The sequence below is a fragment of the Didymella exigua genome (genome assembly GCF_010094145.1).
Source record: "Didymella exigua CBS 183.55 unplaced genomic scaffold M421scaffold_42, whole genome shotgun sequence".
In the NCBI taxonomy this organism is placed as follows: Eukaryota; Fungi; Ascomycota; class Dothideomycetes; order Pleosporales; family Didymellaceae; genus Didymella; species Didymella exigua.
Window position 1 is genome coordinate 1 of NW_022984816.1, and position 19,682 is coordinate 19,682.

The following is a 19,682-nucleotide window of genomic DNA, read 5'->3' on the forward strand; positions in this document are numbered from 1 at the left end:
CAACGTACGTGAGCTTAATGCTTAATCAACGTTAATACGTGATCGTGTACGCCAACATAAGAGCTCATCACCTGCCTCAATTATTAAAGCAATCAACCAGCTTACGAAGGGCGCTGAGGTGATGATGCTCTCAGCTGAGCTGATGCGCCATCGGATTACTAGCCTTGAGAGAGCCAATGAGGCAGCGTCAGCACGCAAACAGCGTAAGAAAAAGCGTATACAGCAGAGTGGGGTCTTAACAAAAGGAGCTGGAGAAAATCTACTAGCTCAACGTGAGGCTGACCAGCAGATTGCTCGTGAGCAGCATCAAGGAGGAAATCAATCAGGCCTCAGCCGCCAGGCCCTTGCGCGCTGTAAGAAGTGTAGTAGGGAGCCTGGTCATAACTCACGTACATGTAAATTTGATACTATAGATAACGTAGATTATCACCGAGCCGGCCATATCACCGAACTGGCCACTTTCTCTTAGCACAACTACCTTTTACCCTAACACAATATGCCTTAACAACAACAACTTTAGAATACTACTAGAGAAGGTAGTGTTATCCTTACTATCTAGGCCTTCTATGCTAGCTAATTTTGCAGTATCTGCAGCGCTGCTAGAGTGTTGAACGTACCTTATTAGCAGGTCTCTAATTACCTTTGCAATATTACATTTTAACTAGATATACGTGCTAATTGCTAGAAAATTACTAACGTACTCCACGGGCGAGTCGCCCACACGGTTTGAGATTCTAGCGATTTTACTAGAGAAAATCAACAATCTAGGCCTTAATAACTCTATAATTACCTCATAAAATCATCTATAAAATTAATACAATACTTCTATATATAAGAACTCGTAATGTTCTAGATTACTAGGCTCTAGCTAGAGTAGGAAAGAAGTTATAGAAAAGTACACTAAAATAATCCCTGTAATTTAGATTTTCTTTGATAGCTCTTTAGTCTTATTAGCTAGAGCTTAGTAATTCTAGATTCTTATAATTTATATAGGTGCAGCTCTATAGTAAAGTTTTTAAAATTTATTAACTACTAACGTAAACCCCCAGCACCCGGGCCAACCCAGCACCCGGGCCAAAAAAGCTTGGCAGTACCAACTCACGTTACAACTCTTCAATTTCATCGCTATTTAATATAGAGCCTGTGTACACTGTGCTTATATCTAATTTAGAATATGCCTCTATATCTTTTTTGCACGTTCGCGCGTTGTGTCTAGTCCCTCTACAGTTTCTATAGCGCTGTAGAGCTAGTTAAGCTTGTTCTTGATTACTACTACTACAAGCCTTCTTTGACCGCTCAGCGGCTACAGAGGCCTCTGCAGCCACCTGAGCTGCTGCCTCACTATACTCCATAGTACTACCTTGCTAGATCTGCTTCCTTTTGCGCGATTTCTGCTTAGTTATTACTGCTAATTACTCTTTAAGCTTAGTAATCTAGGCTACTTAAAGCATGTTCTGATACAGCATAAGCTTGCCACCTCTAACAAGCTAAGAGAAGCCTGCTTGCGCAGTAATAGGTAACTAAGTAAAAGACTTGCGTACAAGCTTTAACTAAGATCTAAACTTGTAGGTATTGCTTAGAGTCTTTAACTGCTACAGCATCTCTAGGAGGAGGGGTTCTAGCAGGGTACGCAGGCGCACTTTAAGGCAATCTAACACAACCTGCGTGTTAAGAGGGACTAGCCCTGCTACCTTAAAGGCCTTGTAACAGTTCTCTGCTGTAAATATATTAAAAAACACGTCCTTAAAGGTAGGGAGGAAGCCTTCTTTGTTAATATAGAAGACGTGCTTATATGCTAAGTCTTATATACGCTAAGAGTACTTGCGCTTTAATAGTAAGAAGCAGACTATATTAAGTAGCTAGAGGATGTGCAATAAGTAAGGTAGCATATAGAGGGTAAGGATTATGTTTTTAAGGCAGTAGTCCTTAAAATCCTGGTTAAGGTGGCTCTTATAGCTGTCTAAAATAAGCAGCCTGTACGCCCCTACCTGGCTCGCCTTTGTATGCGCGTCGAAGTGCTTCAGCCACTCAAGGCCAAGCGCGTTGTTCGTCCAGCCGCTCTCGGAGACGGAGAGCTTCCAATTGCGTGGTATATCTGCCTCCTCGTACCAGGCAGAGATGTGAACGCGTCCTTTGTAGATAATAAAAGGCGGGGTATAAGATCTAGCAGCGCAGACGCTCTAGATAACTGTTACCCACTTGCGATCACCTGGCTAAACAAGCTAAGGTTAATTACGTCTCTCTGTGCCTGTAACAACCTTTATTAAGCTAATAACACCTATCTAGAAGCTAGTCTTGTTAAAGTTGTGCATGTTATAGTTGTGTATACTGTATTTAGCTTTTGTGTCCTCTACTAGCTTAAACTACGCGCTGATTGTCTCTAGATCCTCCTGCAGCATCCTCTGCCTATCTTTAGCTTAATTAAAGGCTATCTTGAGCGTAGCTGAACGTGTCACGAAGCGCTCAGCCTAGTGCTTGCTAACAGGCTGCCTACCGCGTACACCCAACAGTTTGTTAGCTATATCTGCCACCTCGCACAGCTAGGGCGCGAATCCTTGCGAATTAAGGTTAAGAATGTATTGTACAATTGTTTACTCTTTAGTGCGTGTAAGCTTATGTTGTGTGTTGTGTCTATTGTTAATATAGAGTCTGCCTTTATACCTAGCACTTAAGGTTGTATGTGGTACGTTAAATGCCTAAGCAGCGCTTTAGAGGCTTTTAAATTTATATAATTAGAAAGTAGAAAGGGTAAGATTAATTCTACTCTCTTATTTAGATAATTGCGTATCTTGTTAGTAAGGTATTACGTGTTAATATTAATAGTTGTGGTCTTGGCAAGAAATGGCCCGGGTGCTGGGTTGGCCCAGGTGCTGGGGGTTTACGTTATAGGTAAAGATATTTAAGGTCAAAAACTAGAAATTAACTAGTAAAATTGCTAGAATCTCAAACCATGTGGGCGACTCGCCCGTGGAGTACGTTATACTAGAGGAGCATACAATTGTCTAGTATATACTTAACCTTAATTTGTGAGGATTTGCGCCCTAGCTATATAAGGTGGCAGATATAGCTAATAAGATACTTAGTGTGTGTGGTGAAGAGCCTATTAGCAAACTATAGGCTAGCAGGCTTGTGACGCGTTTAGATAAGCTTAAAATAGCCTTTAATTAAGCTAAGGATAGACAGAGGATACTAGAGGAAGATCCTAAGATAATTAGCGCGTAGTTTAAGCTAGTAGAGGATAGGCTGGCGGATAGGTAGGGTATGCTTTTTTACGTTTTGGCTTATAGCTTCTTAACTAGCAGAGATACGCTTACATAATCTAGCATTCAATAGAAGCGCCTAGTATTACGCCTTCTAATAAAAAAAGAATTAGCTAATTCTGCCTAGTATTAGCTAAGTTATTAACACTACCTAGCAAAGTATACCTATTAATAGGTATGCTTGCTAGGTACCCCCCCTTTTTTAACGTTTTCTAGCCTCTAGCTTGTGTAGTTTAATAGTTATAATAAAACCTTCTACTACAAAAATATAGAGGTAGTTTTTCTCTTTCTTTTCAGCCCTAGTTCGCTAGAATCCATGTATTATTGATAAGGTTTTGGGGGGTACCCACGAAGGACGTTGGAGTATACCCATTCCGCCAGCCTAGTAGAGGATACATAAGTTTAGTATAGTGTTTACAATAATAATATACACAACTTTAATAAAACTAGGTTCTAGATAGGCGTTGCTTTGTCTTTAAAGGTTGTAACAGGCTTAGAGAGACGTGCTTAGCTAGAGCTTGTTCAGCCAGGCGATCGCGAGTAGGTTACTGTTATCTAGAGCATCTGCGCTACTAGGTATGCAATCCTACCTTTTATTATCTACAAAGGACGTGTCTAAATCTCTGCCTAGTATAAGGAGATAGATATACTGTATAATTAGAAGCTCTTAGTCTCTAAGAATAGTTAGATAAATAATATACTTAGCCTTAAGTAGTTAAAGCACTTTAACACACATATAAAGACGTGTTAGGTAGGAGTGTATAGGTTACTTATCTTAGACAGCTATAAGAGATATCTTAACTAGGAGTTTAAGGACTATTGCCTAGAGAACTAAATCCTTACTCTCTATATACTACCTTACTTATTATATATCCTCTAGCTACTTAATATAGTCTATTTCTTACTATTAAAGTGTAAGTACTCCTAATATATTTAAGACTTAGCATACTAACATATCTTCTATATTAATAAGGAAGGCTTCCTACTAGCCTTTAGGGATATATTCCTTAATATATTTATAAAGGATAACTACTAAAAGGCCTTTAAGGTATTAGGGCTTATTCCTACTAATATATAGGTGTTGTTAGATTGCCTTAAAGTGCAGCTATATACCCTACTAGCAGTACCTCTACCTAAAACGCTATAGCAATCTAAGATACTAAGTAATACACATAAGTTTAGGTCTTAATCTAAGCTTATAAGTAACTCCTTCTAATAATTACTAAGTGTAGTGTAAGAGGGGTTCTTAAAGGTTATAAAAGGGGCTAAAGAGATACTGTATAAAAACGTCCTTATTAAGGCCCACGTGCAAGAGCTTAAAGAGCAATTAGTAGTAATTACTAAGAGAAAATTGCGTAAGAGAAAGCAGATTTAGCATATAGCACACTTAAGTATGGCCCAGCAGCATCGCAGGTAGCTGCTGAGGCGTGTGTAGCAGCTTAGCTATCTAAGAAGACTTAGGGTAGAGTTAGTTAACTAGGAGCTTAGTTAACTGTTTAGCGCTGTAGGAACTATAGCAAGACTAGACATAACACGCAAACGTGCTAGGAGGGTATAGAAATATCTTCTAAATCTAATGTAAGCACACAGTATGCTAGGTCACTGTTTAATAGCAAGTAGTTGTAGTTGTAGTAACTTGTGTTAGTTGTACTAAGAGGAAATGGCTGGTTTAGTGATATGGCCGGCTCGGTGATAATCAACATTACTGCTTAATCTACCCTGTTAATAAATATCTATTATCTTAAGAGGTGGTTGAGCTGTACACTTATAGAGGCGCAGAAAGTTGGTGAGGTGGGCCATTCGCTTGTACGGGCCACTCGCTTGTAAAACACGTTAACATCAAATAGATGAATTACATTTGCCAAGTGCGCAAAATAAAACTTATGTTGAAGATCTCAAGTTTTATCCTTAAAACTAAGATCAAGCATATTTGCTTGACAAAATCAAAGGCTACTAGACGCCTTGTCCTTGTTGTAAAGACAACAACCTAGTTTGAAGAATCCTGTTCCTGCAAGATGCTTATTTAGCGATTGAAATCTGCGGATACCTAATGGAGACTAACGTTGCCTAAGGTCTATACCTAAGATGCACTGTTGTAGACGTTAGCCAAATGCCTAGATTAAGGGCTAGCGCATTGTACCTGAGAAGGATAACTATCGAAAATTAATTTCTGGATGTCTGTGCCTATGCAGCACCTAACATAGACTAGTAGACTCCCAGGGCTTTGTGAATCTAGAACTTTGGAGTACAAGAAATAGTGGTTTATACAGGGTTCCGCGAAAATGCTTTGACGTATGCAGGTATAGGGGGCAATCTGTCCTGTTCAGTATAAATTTTGTACTAAAATTTTGCAGCTCATGCCTTCATACCCACGTACTGTGCGAGAGCCATGCGATTAATTACTGCTCCCCCGCTTCCTTTGGTTCGAGAGAAATGGTTCTGAAGCTTGAATGTTTCACTGGCCCTCATTGAGAAAACTCCCTCTGGCACTAGGGATTTGCCCAACAAGACAAGTAAGTTGGTTGGCCCTATTATTAAACAATTAGATTGAGAGAATATTGGTAGGACCCTAAACTTACGTGGTTCCTTAACTACCATGTCCTGGATCAGAAGCTCCACAGCAGGTAGCTAACGCCACCCAAAGACTTTGAGGAGCACTCCTCTCAGGTCATGGGCGAGCCGAACACTGAGCGCTAGATTGGGGAAGAACACGTCTGCACGCTCTGCAAAATTCCTGCTCAATAAAGCGCAGGCGAAGAGTGAGTTGCTGAGGATCTCTTCGGCGACATTTGCTCTCTCAAAGGAATGTTTTTGTACCAGGTTGAGAAGCGGCCGCAGAAGATATTCAAATTTGGTGATTGCGATAGCTTTACTGATTGCATCGATGCTGACGTTGAAGTCAATACAAAGACCCTCAGAACTGATGTTCCAAGAGACCACAGTACCAGACTCGTTCCGCCCATTGGTAATATCATCGCAAAGCAAGTCTGCGTAGTTAACGTAAATACCAAGCGAGTGAGCCATCGAAGCGAGTGAGCCACCCAACCAACTTTGCGCACCTTTACAATCATATATCTCAACAACGTGATAATGTAATGTATAGATATTTATAGAGTAAATCAAGCAGTAAAGTATCTTTTTTTCACGTACGAAAGTTGTGTGCAGTCTCTCTGCATCTCTTGCAGCGCGCGAGTGCCTGGCGGCTGTGGCCTAATTGCTCTCCTCCTTAACGCTCTTCACGAGCAGTCTGCTGATCAGCCTCACGTTGAGCAAGTAGATCCTCTCCAGCTCCCTTTGTTAAAATCCCACACTGCTGTATACGCCTTTTTTTACGCTGTTTGCACTCTGATGTAGTAGTCTGGCCAAAGGCCAATAAAGGATATCTACTTCCTAACAACTTTTGCTAAAAAGCATGCACAAGTTAACTAGACGTCTAGTAACTGCGTAGATAATATATATCTAGCTTAAGCCAAGCCGGCTAAGCTAATGTAACCGGCTAGCTCTAGCTCTTCTTTAGATTTAGAGTCTAGACCGTTACAGCTGACGCTGCCTCATTAGCCTTCTCAAGGCTGGCAATCTGATCGCGCCATTAGCTCAGCTAAGAGCATCACTACCTCAGCACCCTTCTTAAGCTGGTTAATCGCCTCAATAATTGAAGCTAGTAATGAGCTCTTATGCCGCCGCACGCGAGCGCGTATTAACGTTTATTGAGCATCAAGTTCACGTACGTTGCTTGGCGTACAAGCTTCCTAGAGAGCCTCTGGCAGAGTATCTAGAGTAGGTGTAAGTAGCTGCACGTCAAGCTTTGAGAGCACAGCGTCTGGTTAGAGAGGCACAATGCCTGCGCCTCTAAACGCTGAGCAGATATTGGCTGAGGTGAACAATTGACTGAACGCTGCCTTAAAGGCTGGCAGGAACTCAAGCTTGGTGATATAATTAATGTAGTGGCGGATAAGGCTCTCAACCTCACGGCTATACGCGCGCTTTAACAGCAAGAAGCGGCCAATGTTAAGCAGCTGTAGTAGATGGGATGAGTGAGGCGGCATGCAGAGTGTATAGATATTGTTCTCCTTGCAGAGCTCTTAAAACTTAAGAGAGTAGTAGCTCTTATAGCTGTTAAGGACAAGCAGGCAATGCGCACTAGTAATATAAGTCTTTATATAAGCGTTAAAGTGCTTTAGCTACTCTACTCCTAGCTTGTTATTTATCTAGCTATTGTTGCTAACTATAATTACCTAGTTGTGTAGGATCTCTACTTCCTTGTACCAGGCAGATAGATAATACTAGCTAGCAAAGATAAGGAACAGTAGGACTAACTAGCTAGCGGTTTTAATCGCAGCAATTGCTACCACCTACTTACAATTACCTAGCTAAATAGCCTTAGGTCTGCCTCTTCTTTCTAACCCTATTATAACAAGTTAAGTTGTAATTTTGCCTATTATAAAGCTAGTCTTGTTAAAGTTATAAACGTTATTATTGCAGATGCTGTACTTAGCCTTTGTCTCCTCTACAAGCTTAAACTAGCTCCTAATTAGAGCTAGATCCTTACATAGAGCTCTCTGCCTATTGTATGCTTAATTAAAACGCGTCCTAAGACTGTCTGTACGCTTAACAAAGTTTCTTAGCTAGTCTCTGCCTACAGGAGAGCTACCACGTGCTAAGAGTAGCTTATTAGCCATATCACGTACAGCTGCGTACGTAGGCGAAAACCCACGTGTATCTAGATCCAGTATATGCTTTACTATTACCTCCTCCTCTTGCTTAGTAAGCTTCTTTGAGTTAGGCTGGCAATTGCGTCTAGCAGGTTTGCTAGCGCGTTATTAGTAGAGGGTAGCGCGAGAGACTTTAAATATTACTACAGCGCACCTTTTAGTCTAAATTTAATTTGTATTAAGAGCTAAGATTACAAAGTGTATATTAGTCTTACAAGAAGCGTGTAAGGCTACGTTTAGTGGAGCCATAGTTAATTTATAGTTGTAGGGTATAGAAATTTGGTGGGGTGGCTTACTCGCTTCGATGGCTCACTTGCTTGGTATTTACGTTAACTATTTTACAAAAACAGAGTTTCTACTATACTTTACACACGCCTATAGTGCTGCAAATACTTCTAGGAATATCTAGGAAGGGTTTTAAGGTGCTAGACTAGTCCTATTTAACCTAGAATAGGTTATAAGCAGCCTTAATATAAAGCTTTGCACGCTATTACTACTACTACCTATTAATTATAAGCTCTAGCAGTTGTAAACCCTAAGCAATACTCTTAAACTTTAGTTAAAATTAACACTTATAAAGATAAGGATTTAGAGGTATATAAATTGCTTACCTACCTCTATAGTTAAAGCGTTTAAGAAGGTCTCTAAGGGGGTAGCTATAAATACACATAAGCTAGTGTTAGCACCATAGGAGATTACTAAGCTTTAAGCTACTAATAAGGTAGGTAAATAATAAAAATTATATTAAAGAAAGTAGGTTAAGAAAGAAGGTACTCTAATACTTAAAGAGGGATAGCAATAAACAGCTCTAAAAGAGTTTAGGGTGCGTGGTAATAGTAAGAAGGCAAAGAAGCAGGTGCGCGCTGAAGTGGGTGAGCTTTCCTAAAGGCGCTGTGAACGGTGCAGTAAGACTGGGCATAACGCGCGAACGTGTAAGAAAGAGGTAACATACCCCACGGACAAGTGGACCACTGGACGAGTGGACCACTTTTGCCAAGCCCCTACTTAACTCCACCCTATTATTGCCTAAAACAACCTAAATTGGCGCTGCAAACTGTTGTACAGCCTGTAATGTTATTTAGAAACTACTTCTAACGTACCCCACGGGCGAACGACTCAACGGGCGAGCGACTCACTTTTGCCAAGCCCCCACCAAACCACCCTTCCTACACCAATGCCTTCTTAACAACACCACTTAGACGCGTTAAAAGAACGTCAGATACAGCTTGCGCTCTAGGCTCTTAAACAAGACGCGAATCTCTCTAAGCAGCGCGCTGCAGCTATCTACAAGGTTCCTTAAGCTACACTAAACAAACAACGCGCTAGACGACCTTCACGCGCTAGTTCTGCACCTAACTTACAGAACCTAGACAAGAATAAGGAGTTAGTAATTGTTAATCACATCCTTTAGCTAGCTGAGCAAGGATTTCCCCCTTGGCTTGCAGCTGTGGCTGATATAGCCAATTCTTTGCGCGCTAAGCGCAATCTAGGCTATATTGGCGTAAACTAGCCTAGTACGTTTGTTAAGCGTTAACTAGAGCTTAAAGTAAGGTTTAATCGCAAGTACAACTACAAGTGAGCCCTCTCTGAGGATCTAGAGATTATACAGGGCTGGTTCCAGCTTGTGGAGAATACTAAAGCTAAGTATGGCATCCTGGATAAAGACATGTACAACTTTGACAAGACAGGCTTTATAATAGGCTAGATATCTACAGGAGCAGTTGTTACAGGCTTAGAGCGTTGTGGACAGCTAAAGTCTATTCAACAGGGCAACTAAGAGTGGACAACAGTTATCTAGGGCATTAATAGGGCAGGGTGGGCTATACCACCCTTTATTATCTTTAAGGCGCGACATTACCTCTCTGCCTAGTATAAAGAGGAGGGTCTGCCCTAAGACTAGGTTATTACAGTCTCTAAGAATAGCTAGACTACTAACAAGCTTAGTCTAGAGTAGTTGAAGCACTTTAACGCGCATACAAAGGAGCGTACTATTAGGACCTACTATCTACTAGTTATTAATAGTTATAAGAGCTATAACTTGCTTAAATTCTAGCAATACTACAGGAATAACAAGATTATCACCTTATGTATGCCTCCACACTCATCGCACCTTCTACAGCCACTTAATGTAGGCTGTTTTGCCCCTTTAAAGCAGGCGTATAGGCACTAAGCCAATAACCTTATGCGTAGCTAGATTAACTATATTACAAAGACTAAGTTCCTGCCATGCTTTATACGCGCCTACAACGCTGCAATTACTACTAGCAATATCTAGGGAGGGTTCTAAGGCACTAGACTAGTCCTATTTAACCTAGAACAGGTTATAAGCAGCCTTGATGTGAAGCTGCACACTCTATCACTACAAATCCCTGTTAACAAAGAGCCCTAGCAGTCGTAAACCCTAAGCAATACCCTAGAATTTAGGTCGCAATCTACTCTAATTTAAGACAAATTCTAGAAATACTACATCAGGAAAAGTTTTTCAAAATCCAGCCCAGACTGGCTGTTGCTGACAGTTGTGGCATAGTTGTGTAATAGCTGTTTAACAGCCCTAACAGCCCTAATTTGCGCCTAACAGCCCTAATTTCGCACTAATATTACTAATAGCTAAAACACTAAGTGCCTATATTTAATAAACTTAAAATAATATTGCAATGTTGTTATATAGCTACCCTTAGTTCTACTAGCACTAGTATTAAATATTTAAAAATTACAAAATTTTATGTATAGATAGAGCGAAATTGTAGCTTTAAAATAAGCAAAAAATTATTATTATAGGCCTACTACAACACAAGTTATAGAGTGTTAAAGGTTTGTTTGTTAAAGGTTTGTGTTTTGAAGTTGCAACAGCACACTATGGCAGCTGCAGCTGCGCCCGCACACAATGTATCAGCTGCAGCTACAACAGCACACGACGTAGCAGCTGCAACAGCACACAACAAAGCACCTGCTAACAAGCACACACTGCAGAATAGGCAGACCTAGGCGTAGAATTCTTAGTTTACCTACTATTCTTAAATAATATTCTTGTATTTTCTAATATTTAGGCTACTAGAGCTGTCAGATAAGAGCGAGCGGCGAGAGGTCGGATCTGCGCAATCGAGCAGGGACCTGTCGTGCAGCCAATCAGCAGTTCCCAGGTCGATTAAGCGAGACCTGGCAACTCCTGATTGGCCCGCACACCGGCGGCCGCGAACAGCGCTAATTCCCCCCCACTTCAATCCTGTAGCAACCAGCACGACGCCACGGCAGAAACACCATCGCCACAATTATTAATATATTATCATACTACCTAAGATCTCGTTAAGCATATACTCTGGCTCACAGTACGAGCATCTGACAATTAAGAGTCTCACTGCCGCAACCAAACTGCTGCAACCTCACTGCCGCAACCTCACTGCCGCAACCGAAATGGCGCAACCAACGTACCGCGACCCAACAACAGTCCTCAGGGACCAAGCTGACTGGACTAGCTGGCTCGCGCAGCTACAGGCGAGATGCCTGTCGCGCAACATCTGGGACAAGATCAACCTAAAGACAACTACACTACTACTATTAAAGCCACTCTTGCTAAGGGCTCTAACTATTACTAACTACGCGCTAGCTGCAAATACTAACATACTATTAAGGCTAACTAAGCTATTAATAATAGGCTAGAAGGCATTTAAGGAAGACCTTAAGTACTACAAAGTACTCCTTAAACAATACAAGAATAATTAACACAAATATAAGAAGGAGGAAGCAAGCCTTTAGCATATTATTATATTTATCTAATTAACTATATTACTACATCTACTACACACATGCTGTCTTCCTAAGAAACTACTATAATAGTAGATTACAGACCTACAACTTACTATTAGGGTTAATAAATAAATTAAACAAGAATAAGCCTAAGACAGATAACGTACCTCACGGGTTCGTGCACCACACAGGTTCGTGCACCACTTTTGCCAAGCCCCCACCAACTCTACCTCTATACGTGATGCCTCAACAACAACACTAGATAGAGCCTTCTAATGAGCGTCAGATACAGACTGCCCTTCAAGCTCTTAAACAAGACGCGACACTCTCCTTGCGACGCGCTGCAGCTATCTACAAAGTCACTCATACAACACTAAGCCGCCAACGCGCAGGACAGACTCCACAAGCAGATCGCTGGCCTAAATCAAGGAATCTGACAAAGACTAAGGAGGGCGTAGTTGTTAAGCATATACTTGACCTCATCTCGCGCGGATTCCCCCCCAGGCTCGCAGCTGTAGCTGATATGGCCAATTCCTTACGCGCAGAGCGCAATCTAGGCCAGGTTAGCTTAAACTAGCCTAGTACGTGGGTTATGCACCGCCCTAAGTTCACAATGAAGTTTAATCATAAGTACAATTACAAGAGAGCACTCTGCAAGGATCCTAAGGTTATCTAGGGCTAGTTTCGCCTAGTAGCCAACATAAAAGCTAAGTATAGTATCCAGGATAAAGACACGTATAACTTTAACAAGTTAGGCTTCATAATAGGCCAGATATTAACTGGGGCGGTTGTTACAGCTTTAGAGAGACAAGGAAGGCCAAAGGTAATACAGCAAGGCAATAGGGAGTGGACAACAGTTATCCAGGGCATCAACGCAACAGGGTAGGCTATTCCACCCTTCATTATCTTCAAGGGCCACTATCACCTCTCTGCCTAGTACAAGGAGGAGAATCTGCCTTAGGACTAGGTTATTGCAGTCTCTAAGAACGGCTGGACGACAAATGAGCTTAGGCTGCAGTAGTTAAAGCACTTTGATAAGTATACAAAGAGGAGGGTTATAGGCGCTTATTGGCTCCTTATTATCAACAGCCATGAGAGCCACGACTCGCTCGATTTCTAGCAGTACTACAAGGAGAACAAGATTATTACTATCTGCATGCCTCCACACTCATCGCACCTCCTGCAGCCTCTTGATGTAGGATGTTTTGCCCCTTTAAAGAAGGCGTACAGGCGCCAAGCCGAAGATCTTATGCGCAACTAGATCACCCACATCACAAAACTTAAGTTCCTACCATGCTTTATACGCGCCTATAATGCAGCAATTACTTCTAGTAATATCTAAGGAGGGTTTTAAGGTGCTAGATTAGTCCTATTTAACCTAGAACAGGTTATAACAGCCCTTAACGTCCAGTTGCGTACTCTATCACTACTACTGCCTATTAACACTAAGTCCTGGCAGTCGCAAACCCTAAGCAATACCCTTAAACTAGGGTTGCAATTAACGCTCGTTAAGGAAAGGATTTAGAAGCATATAGATAGCTCACCAACGTCTATGGTGGAGGCCTTTAAGAAGGTCTTAAAGGGGGCAGCAATTATCGCGCACAAGCTAGTGTTGGCGCAAAAGGAGATCGCAGAGCTTTGAGCGGCAAACGAGGCTGCTACGCGACGTAGATCGCATAAAAGAAAGCAGGTTTAGGCAGAAGGGACCTTAATAGTTAAGGATAGAGCTCGTCTAACTGCTCTAAAGGAGTTTAGGGCGCGTAGTGATGGGAAGAAGGCAAAGAAGCAGGTACGCGCTGAAGGAGGTGAGCCAACTTAAAGGCGCTGCAGACAGTGCAATCAGACTGGGCATAACGCGCGTACGTGTAAGCAAGCAGTAGAAGTAGACTCTGAATAATATCTCGTGTTATATTGCTCTATACAGGGCCAAAGTGGGCTGTTTTGCGCCAGAATGGGGTGGTTTTGGTGGGGGCTTGGCAAAAGTGGTGCACGAACCTGTGTGGTGCACGAACCCGTGAGGTACGTTACCTCTTAGCACTTAAGCTAATAAGAAGCACGTCATAATAGGATACCTAGCTAGCTAAGTATAACTAGGTAGCTACAGAAGTAGAGACGTACAAAGTTGCTAAATTATTGCAATTAAATATAATAATAAAGGACTTCCTAATAGCTGTAAACAGGGTTATGCCTATATAGGCTACAAGCTTTTAAGATAGTAGACACTTTAAATCTAGTATAAGTTAGAAGGAGATAATAAAACACTACTAAGAGTATATAATAATAAATTATCCCCTTAGATTAGGGCAGCATAAGGCCTTTATAGCTAACAATATAGTATTTCTTGCAAAAGGGGGTGCAGCCTCCTAGAGCTATAAAGGGGACGCCTAACATGCTGTAAGCATGCTATCTAACTAGGGCAGACCTTAATATTAATATACAGTAGGTAGGAAAACTACTACACTTAAGCGGCCTTTAGATCAAGAGCCTACTTCTACTAGGGGAGCAAAATACCCTGTATGTAGATAACGCTACACTATACAGGATTACTACTATATTAATTAAGACAGAGCTCCTAAGTAGTAGAAACTAAATAAGATTATTTCTAAACTTATTAAGTTTAAGTATAAGAAAGATATTACCTTTTAAGGGCTACTTTGCACACAAAGTAGGAGCTAATTAAGAACACTAGTAGTAAAGCACTTACACACCCCTACCCTAGAAATCCTAGATAATTAACTAGAAGGCTAAGAAATTACTAATATTAAAGTAGTACTTAGCGCAGTAAACTAACAGGATACTACTAACTATCTACTATAGAAGTTATTTATACTTAACTTAGGTTCTACCTGCTATATTACTAACAACCCTAACTACGTCTATAGGTTCTAACAGCTATTGCCTAGAGACTTTATATAGGCTAGGAATTCTAAGGTGCTAGTTAGAGGATATAGATTAATTAATCTACTCCTAAGGAGTGGAGCTAGGACAACTAAGGTTACCCTTACAGACGTGGCAATTTGCCTAGACCTGCTATGCAACCTAGTGTCCTTCTGCCTACTATAAAACAGATGCATATAGTAGGACACACAAGCAGACCTAATAACTCTCTAACAAGTAAATAGCTAAGTAATTAGAGTAGTATTAGAAATGCTTAGCTAGTAGGTGCTTAAGTATAAACTGTCCCTACTAGCTGCTAACTATATACACAAAATTACTACATACACTAAGAGAGGACTATAGAAGGCCTTAGCAATACAGTAGCACAAGTAACTTAGTTACCCTAGTCCTGCTATAATTAAACACATTGTCTAGCAGACTTAGGGGGTGCAGATCTAAGGCATTACTATAGTTAAATACAACACTTATAGAATAGCTAAATTACAACAGTAAATTAGCTACACACTAAGAATTAATAATAATAGACCTAGAGAAAGACTTAGTATTAACTTCTACTCCTATAAAGTATAAGGAGTTACTAAAGAAACAAGCTAGATACTTATTACTAATAGGTTCTTAGGCCTATAGTAGGACCTCTACTTTATAGATTATTATATAGCAAAGTTAATTATTAAGGCACTATTAATATTTATCCTATTCTTAAAAAATTACTACAATATCTTAGTTAAGACTATTAAGGCAGATAACAAGATAGCTACAGTTAAACTAGGCATATTAAAATAGCTAGCAACACAAGGAATTATTATAGAGCCTTTAGCGCCAGACATATAAGCACAGAACAGTAACGCAGAACGCTTAGGGGGTGTAAACAAGGAGAAAGCTCGCGCAATGCAACTTAATGCTAACCTCTCCTAGGAACTGTGGCCAGAAATCACAAGGGCAGCAGTATACCTCTACAATTAAACGCTAAACTATGTAAACTATTAGAAAACACTATACAAAATATTCTTTACGCAAGTTGCCTTTAGTAATAGAATAGTAATATTACTACAAAAACCTAACCTTACACACCTAAGAGTATACAGGTATAAAGTGTTTGCTATAATAGATAATATATATAGAGGTAAATTATGTCTTTAATAACTAGACCTAAAGGCCTAGATTAGCTATCTAGTAGGCTACTAGTTATTAAATATCTATTAAATCTAGATACTATTACTTAGTAAGGTAATAAGTACTTAAGATATTATATTTAACAAAGACATAGTATTTAATAGGAGAATTAAGGACCTTATAGAGAACCTTATATACAACACACTTAAAGAAATAGCAACATATGTGCAATCTATTAAGCTACTAATGCCTACCTAGTAACTAGAAACAGATTCCTTTTATAAGGATAAAGCCCTAGCAGAGCTGTCACCACAAGACAAAGCAGACCTGCTAGGCTACTATCACAGACAGAAGATACAGGATAGCTATCCTACCCCTCTATCAACACCGCCACCTGCAGCACTACTTGCAGGCATTATAGCTAGTGATTAAACAACTCTGACGCAACAAGCGTCCTTAACTACTATCCTGTAGGCAGCATTATTCCTTGCAGGAACCTAAGCTAGATATGTTAGAATATACAGAGGAGAAGTTATAGACAAGGCTAAGATAATAAGAATACTTGCTAAAGGCTTAAAGCCCTATTAAAGTTAACTTCTACCTCTACCTATGTTCTAAACTAAGCTTAAGGATTACCCTATAGGTAAACTCTTTTAAGAAGCTAAGTAAGAGCACCTTATAAGCTACTAAGAAATAAAATTATAGTTAGAAGTACTACTTTAGAAAATTAGACTAATAGGACAATAGATCCTTAACTGTATATAGGTATATACCTATAAGCTTAATAGACATTATTAACTACTAAAGTGTAAGGCATAACTAGTAGTTAGAGGCAATTAATAACGCAATATTATGTTATAAGACACCTACACAGCTACACTTGCTAGCTAATCCTTTTAAACAATAATAGCTATAGCAGCTCACTATAATATAGAGCTCAAACAATACAACATTACTAACGCGTTTGTTCATGCTATAATGGACAGAGAGGTCTACATAAGGATGCCACAAGGCTATTAGAAGCCTAGCACAATACTGCAAGTAAATAAGGCACTTTACAGCCTGCGCATCTCTCCCCTCCTCTAGCAGAAGAACTTCACTGCAATACTAAAAGCACTAGGTTTCTAGACTATGCCTTATAAACCCTGCTGTCTAACTAAGGGCAGTATTATTATCTTCTTTTATATTAATAATATTATCCTTAACCTGTTTTATCAGTGAGCGCCCCACCTCAGTGAGCGCCCCACGAACACCAGCAAAGCGCATGCGCGACACTCAACGCGTAATGTCTCAACAACCACAACCTCACAAGCCCTATACTGAAGCTGACGTGCAGCTTGCCCTCTCTAACATTAAATGCAACCAGATTACAAGCCTGCAACGTGCTGAGGCAGTCTACAGCGTTCCTTGTAGGACAATACAACGACAACGTGACAGGAAGCCCTCTAGACGCGACTGCAAGCCCAGATCAAAGCGCCTAACAAAGCTAGAAGAGGAGGTGATTCTGCAGCGTATACTTGACAAGAACCTACGTGGAGTACCGCCCTCAAAGCTACACGTACAAGATATGGCTGATAGACTGCTGCGCGACCGCGGCGGTGAGCCTGTTAGTAAATGCTAGGTTAACAGGTTTATTAAGCGTACACCTAAGCTGCGCACGCGCTAGACTCGTCCATACAATCACCAGCAAGCTCTCTGCGAAGACCCAGCAATTATCAAGCCCTAGTTCACACTAGTTTAGAATATAAAGGCAAAGTACAGTATTGTAGACAACAACATGTACAACTTTAACAAGTCTAGCTTCCTAATAGGCAAGATATCTTTATAACTTATTATAACAGGCATAGAGAAACCTAGGAAAGCAAAGAAGCTTCAGCCTAGTGATCACAAGTAGACTACGTTAATACAGGGCGTTAGCGCAATAGGGCGTGTTATCCCACCCTTCCTTATCTTTGCTAGCAAGGTTCTTATCTCTAACTAGTTTACTAAGGACCTCCTACGCAATTAGGTTATTTAAGTAAGCCTAACAGGCTGGACAAACAACAATCTAGCGCTTGCCTGGCTTGATCACTTTGATACGCATGCAAGGCCTGTAGGAGCGTATAGGCTGCTGATTATTAACGGCCACAAGAGCCATTGCTTGATAGATTTCCAGGATCGCTGCAAGGAGAAGAAGATTATTGCCCTCTGTATGCCTCCACACTCGTCGCACCTCCTACAGCTGCTTGACGTCGCCTGTTTCTCGCCATTAAAGCGCGCGTACAGTGATCAGATCTCAGCCTTGGCACGTGATTGCATTAACCACATCAGCAAACAGACCTTCTTACCAGCCTTTAAAGTAGCTTTTAAGAAGGCGTTTACAAGAGAGAATGCTTGCGCAGGGTTTTAAGGCGCTGGATTGTCTCTACATGATCTACAGGCTGTGTTATTGAAGCTGGATGTGCAGCTGCGTACGCAAACTCCACCACAGCAAGTCAACGCCGCTTAGGAGGCAAAAACACCACGCAACACTAAAGAAATGGAGGCGCAATTAACACTAGTTTAAAACAGGATGAAAATCTATCAAGGGTCTCCAGCAAGTTCACTTGATAAGCAGGTGTGGCAGCTAACAAAAGGCGCGCAGCAGATGGCTTATAAGATAGTGTTAATGCGCGTAGAGATAGTGCGCCTTAATACTGCTACTAAAGTAGCAACAAAGTGTAAAAGTTGCAAGAGACGCTACGTACAGGCAGAGGAGACATTAACAGTTGGCGAGGTATTAGACTTAATTGCTGAAAGGGAGGGTGGCAGATGTGAGGAGGGTAAGGAGCTGGCGAAGAGGGTGCGCGCAGGGCGACGCTGCGGCTGTTGCGGTGAGATTAGGCACAACTCTCGCACCTGCAAGGTAGAAATTGAGGATATAAATAACAGCGACGCTTCTAAATAATACTATACTGTTGCAAGAGTACAAAATTTGTGTTGTGGTGCTAAGCTACGTCGCTGCGCGTACGCCTCGCTGGTGTTCGTGTGGCGCTCACTGAGGTGGGGCGCTCACTGATAAAACAGGTTAGTTTATTAAGCAGAGCTACTATTATAGCAGGATTAGGAGTTATTATAGCTATTACAGCTGTTAGGACTGTTAGAGCTATTAGCTTAAAATTAGCTAGACATTGAATACATATTAAATAACTATTGTAGGCCTATAAGTCCTACTATTGCCTACAGTATAATGCCATGATTTCCTGATTTCGACAACAGAAAAACTTTTCCCGATGTAGGGTAGCTTACTAAATTCTACAACAAGCGCGCTTGAGCATTACATCAAGGGCGCAGCAATAGTCACGCACAAGCTTGTGCTTGCAGAGAAACAGATTGCTGAGCTTAAAATAGCTAACAAGGCTGCCACACGCCAGAAACTGCACAAGAGAAAGCAAGTCTAGGTAGAAGGGACCCTAACAGTTAAGGATGGCCTGTAATTAACAACTCTAAAGGAGTTTAGGGCGCGTAGTAATAGGAAGAAGGTAAAGAAGCAAGTGCGCGCTGATAGGGCTAAGCTGACCTAAAGGCACTATAGACAGTGTAACAAGACTGGACATAACGCGCGAACATGCAAGAATGATGTAGAAGTAGTTTCTAAGTAATATTACAGGTTGTTCTACCCTGCGCAGCGCCGAAGTGGGCTAATAGAGGCCATAATGGGGTGAGGTTTGGTGGGGGCTTGGCAAAAGTGAGTCGCTCGCCCGTTGAGTCGTTCGCCTGTGGGGTACGTTACCTCTTTCTTACACGTTCGCGCGTTATGCCTAACGTAGATTATCACCGAGCCGGCCATATCACTGAACCAGCCATTTTCTCTTAGCACAACTAACACAAGTTACTACAACTACAACTACTTGCTATTAAATAGTGACCTAGCATACTGCGTGCTTGCATTAGATTTAGAAGATGTTTCTGCACCCTCCTAGCACGTTCGTGCGTT

At 41.1% G+C, this 19,682-nt stretch overlaps 1 protein-coding gene across 1 annotated transcript; it reads left to right on the forward strand.

Moving 5' to 3' along the window:
- Positions 1 to 12,536: 12,536 nt before the first annotated feature.
- M421DRAFT_73398 (DDE-domain-containing protein) lies at positions 12,537 to 18,116 on the forward strand (the record flags this gene model as incomplete). The annotated part of the gene is made up of 3 exons (XM_033596961.1): positions 12,537 to 12,572; positions 17,622 to 17,707; positions 17,750 to 18,116. Coding segments are annotated over 3 exons (489 nt in total), but the record flags the coding sequence as incomplete, so codon positions are not given.
- Between the last annotated feature and the right edge of the window lie 1,566 nt (positions 18,117 to 19,682).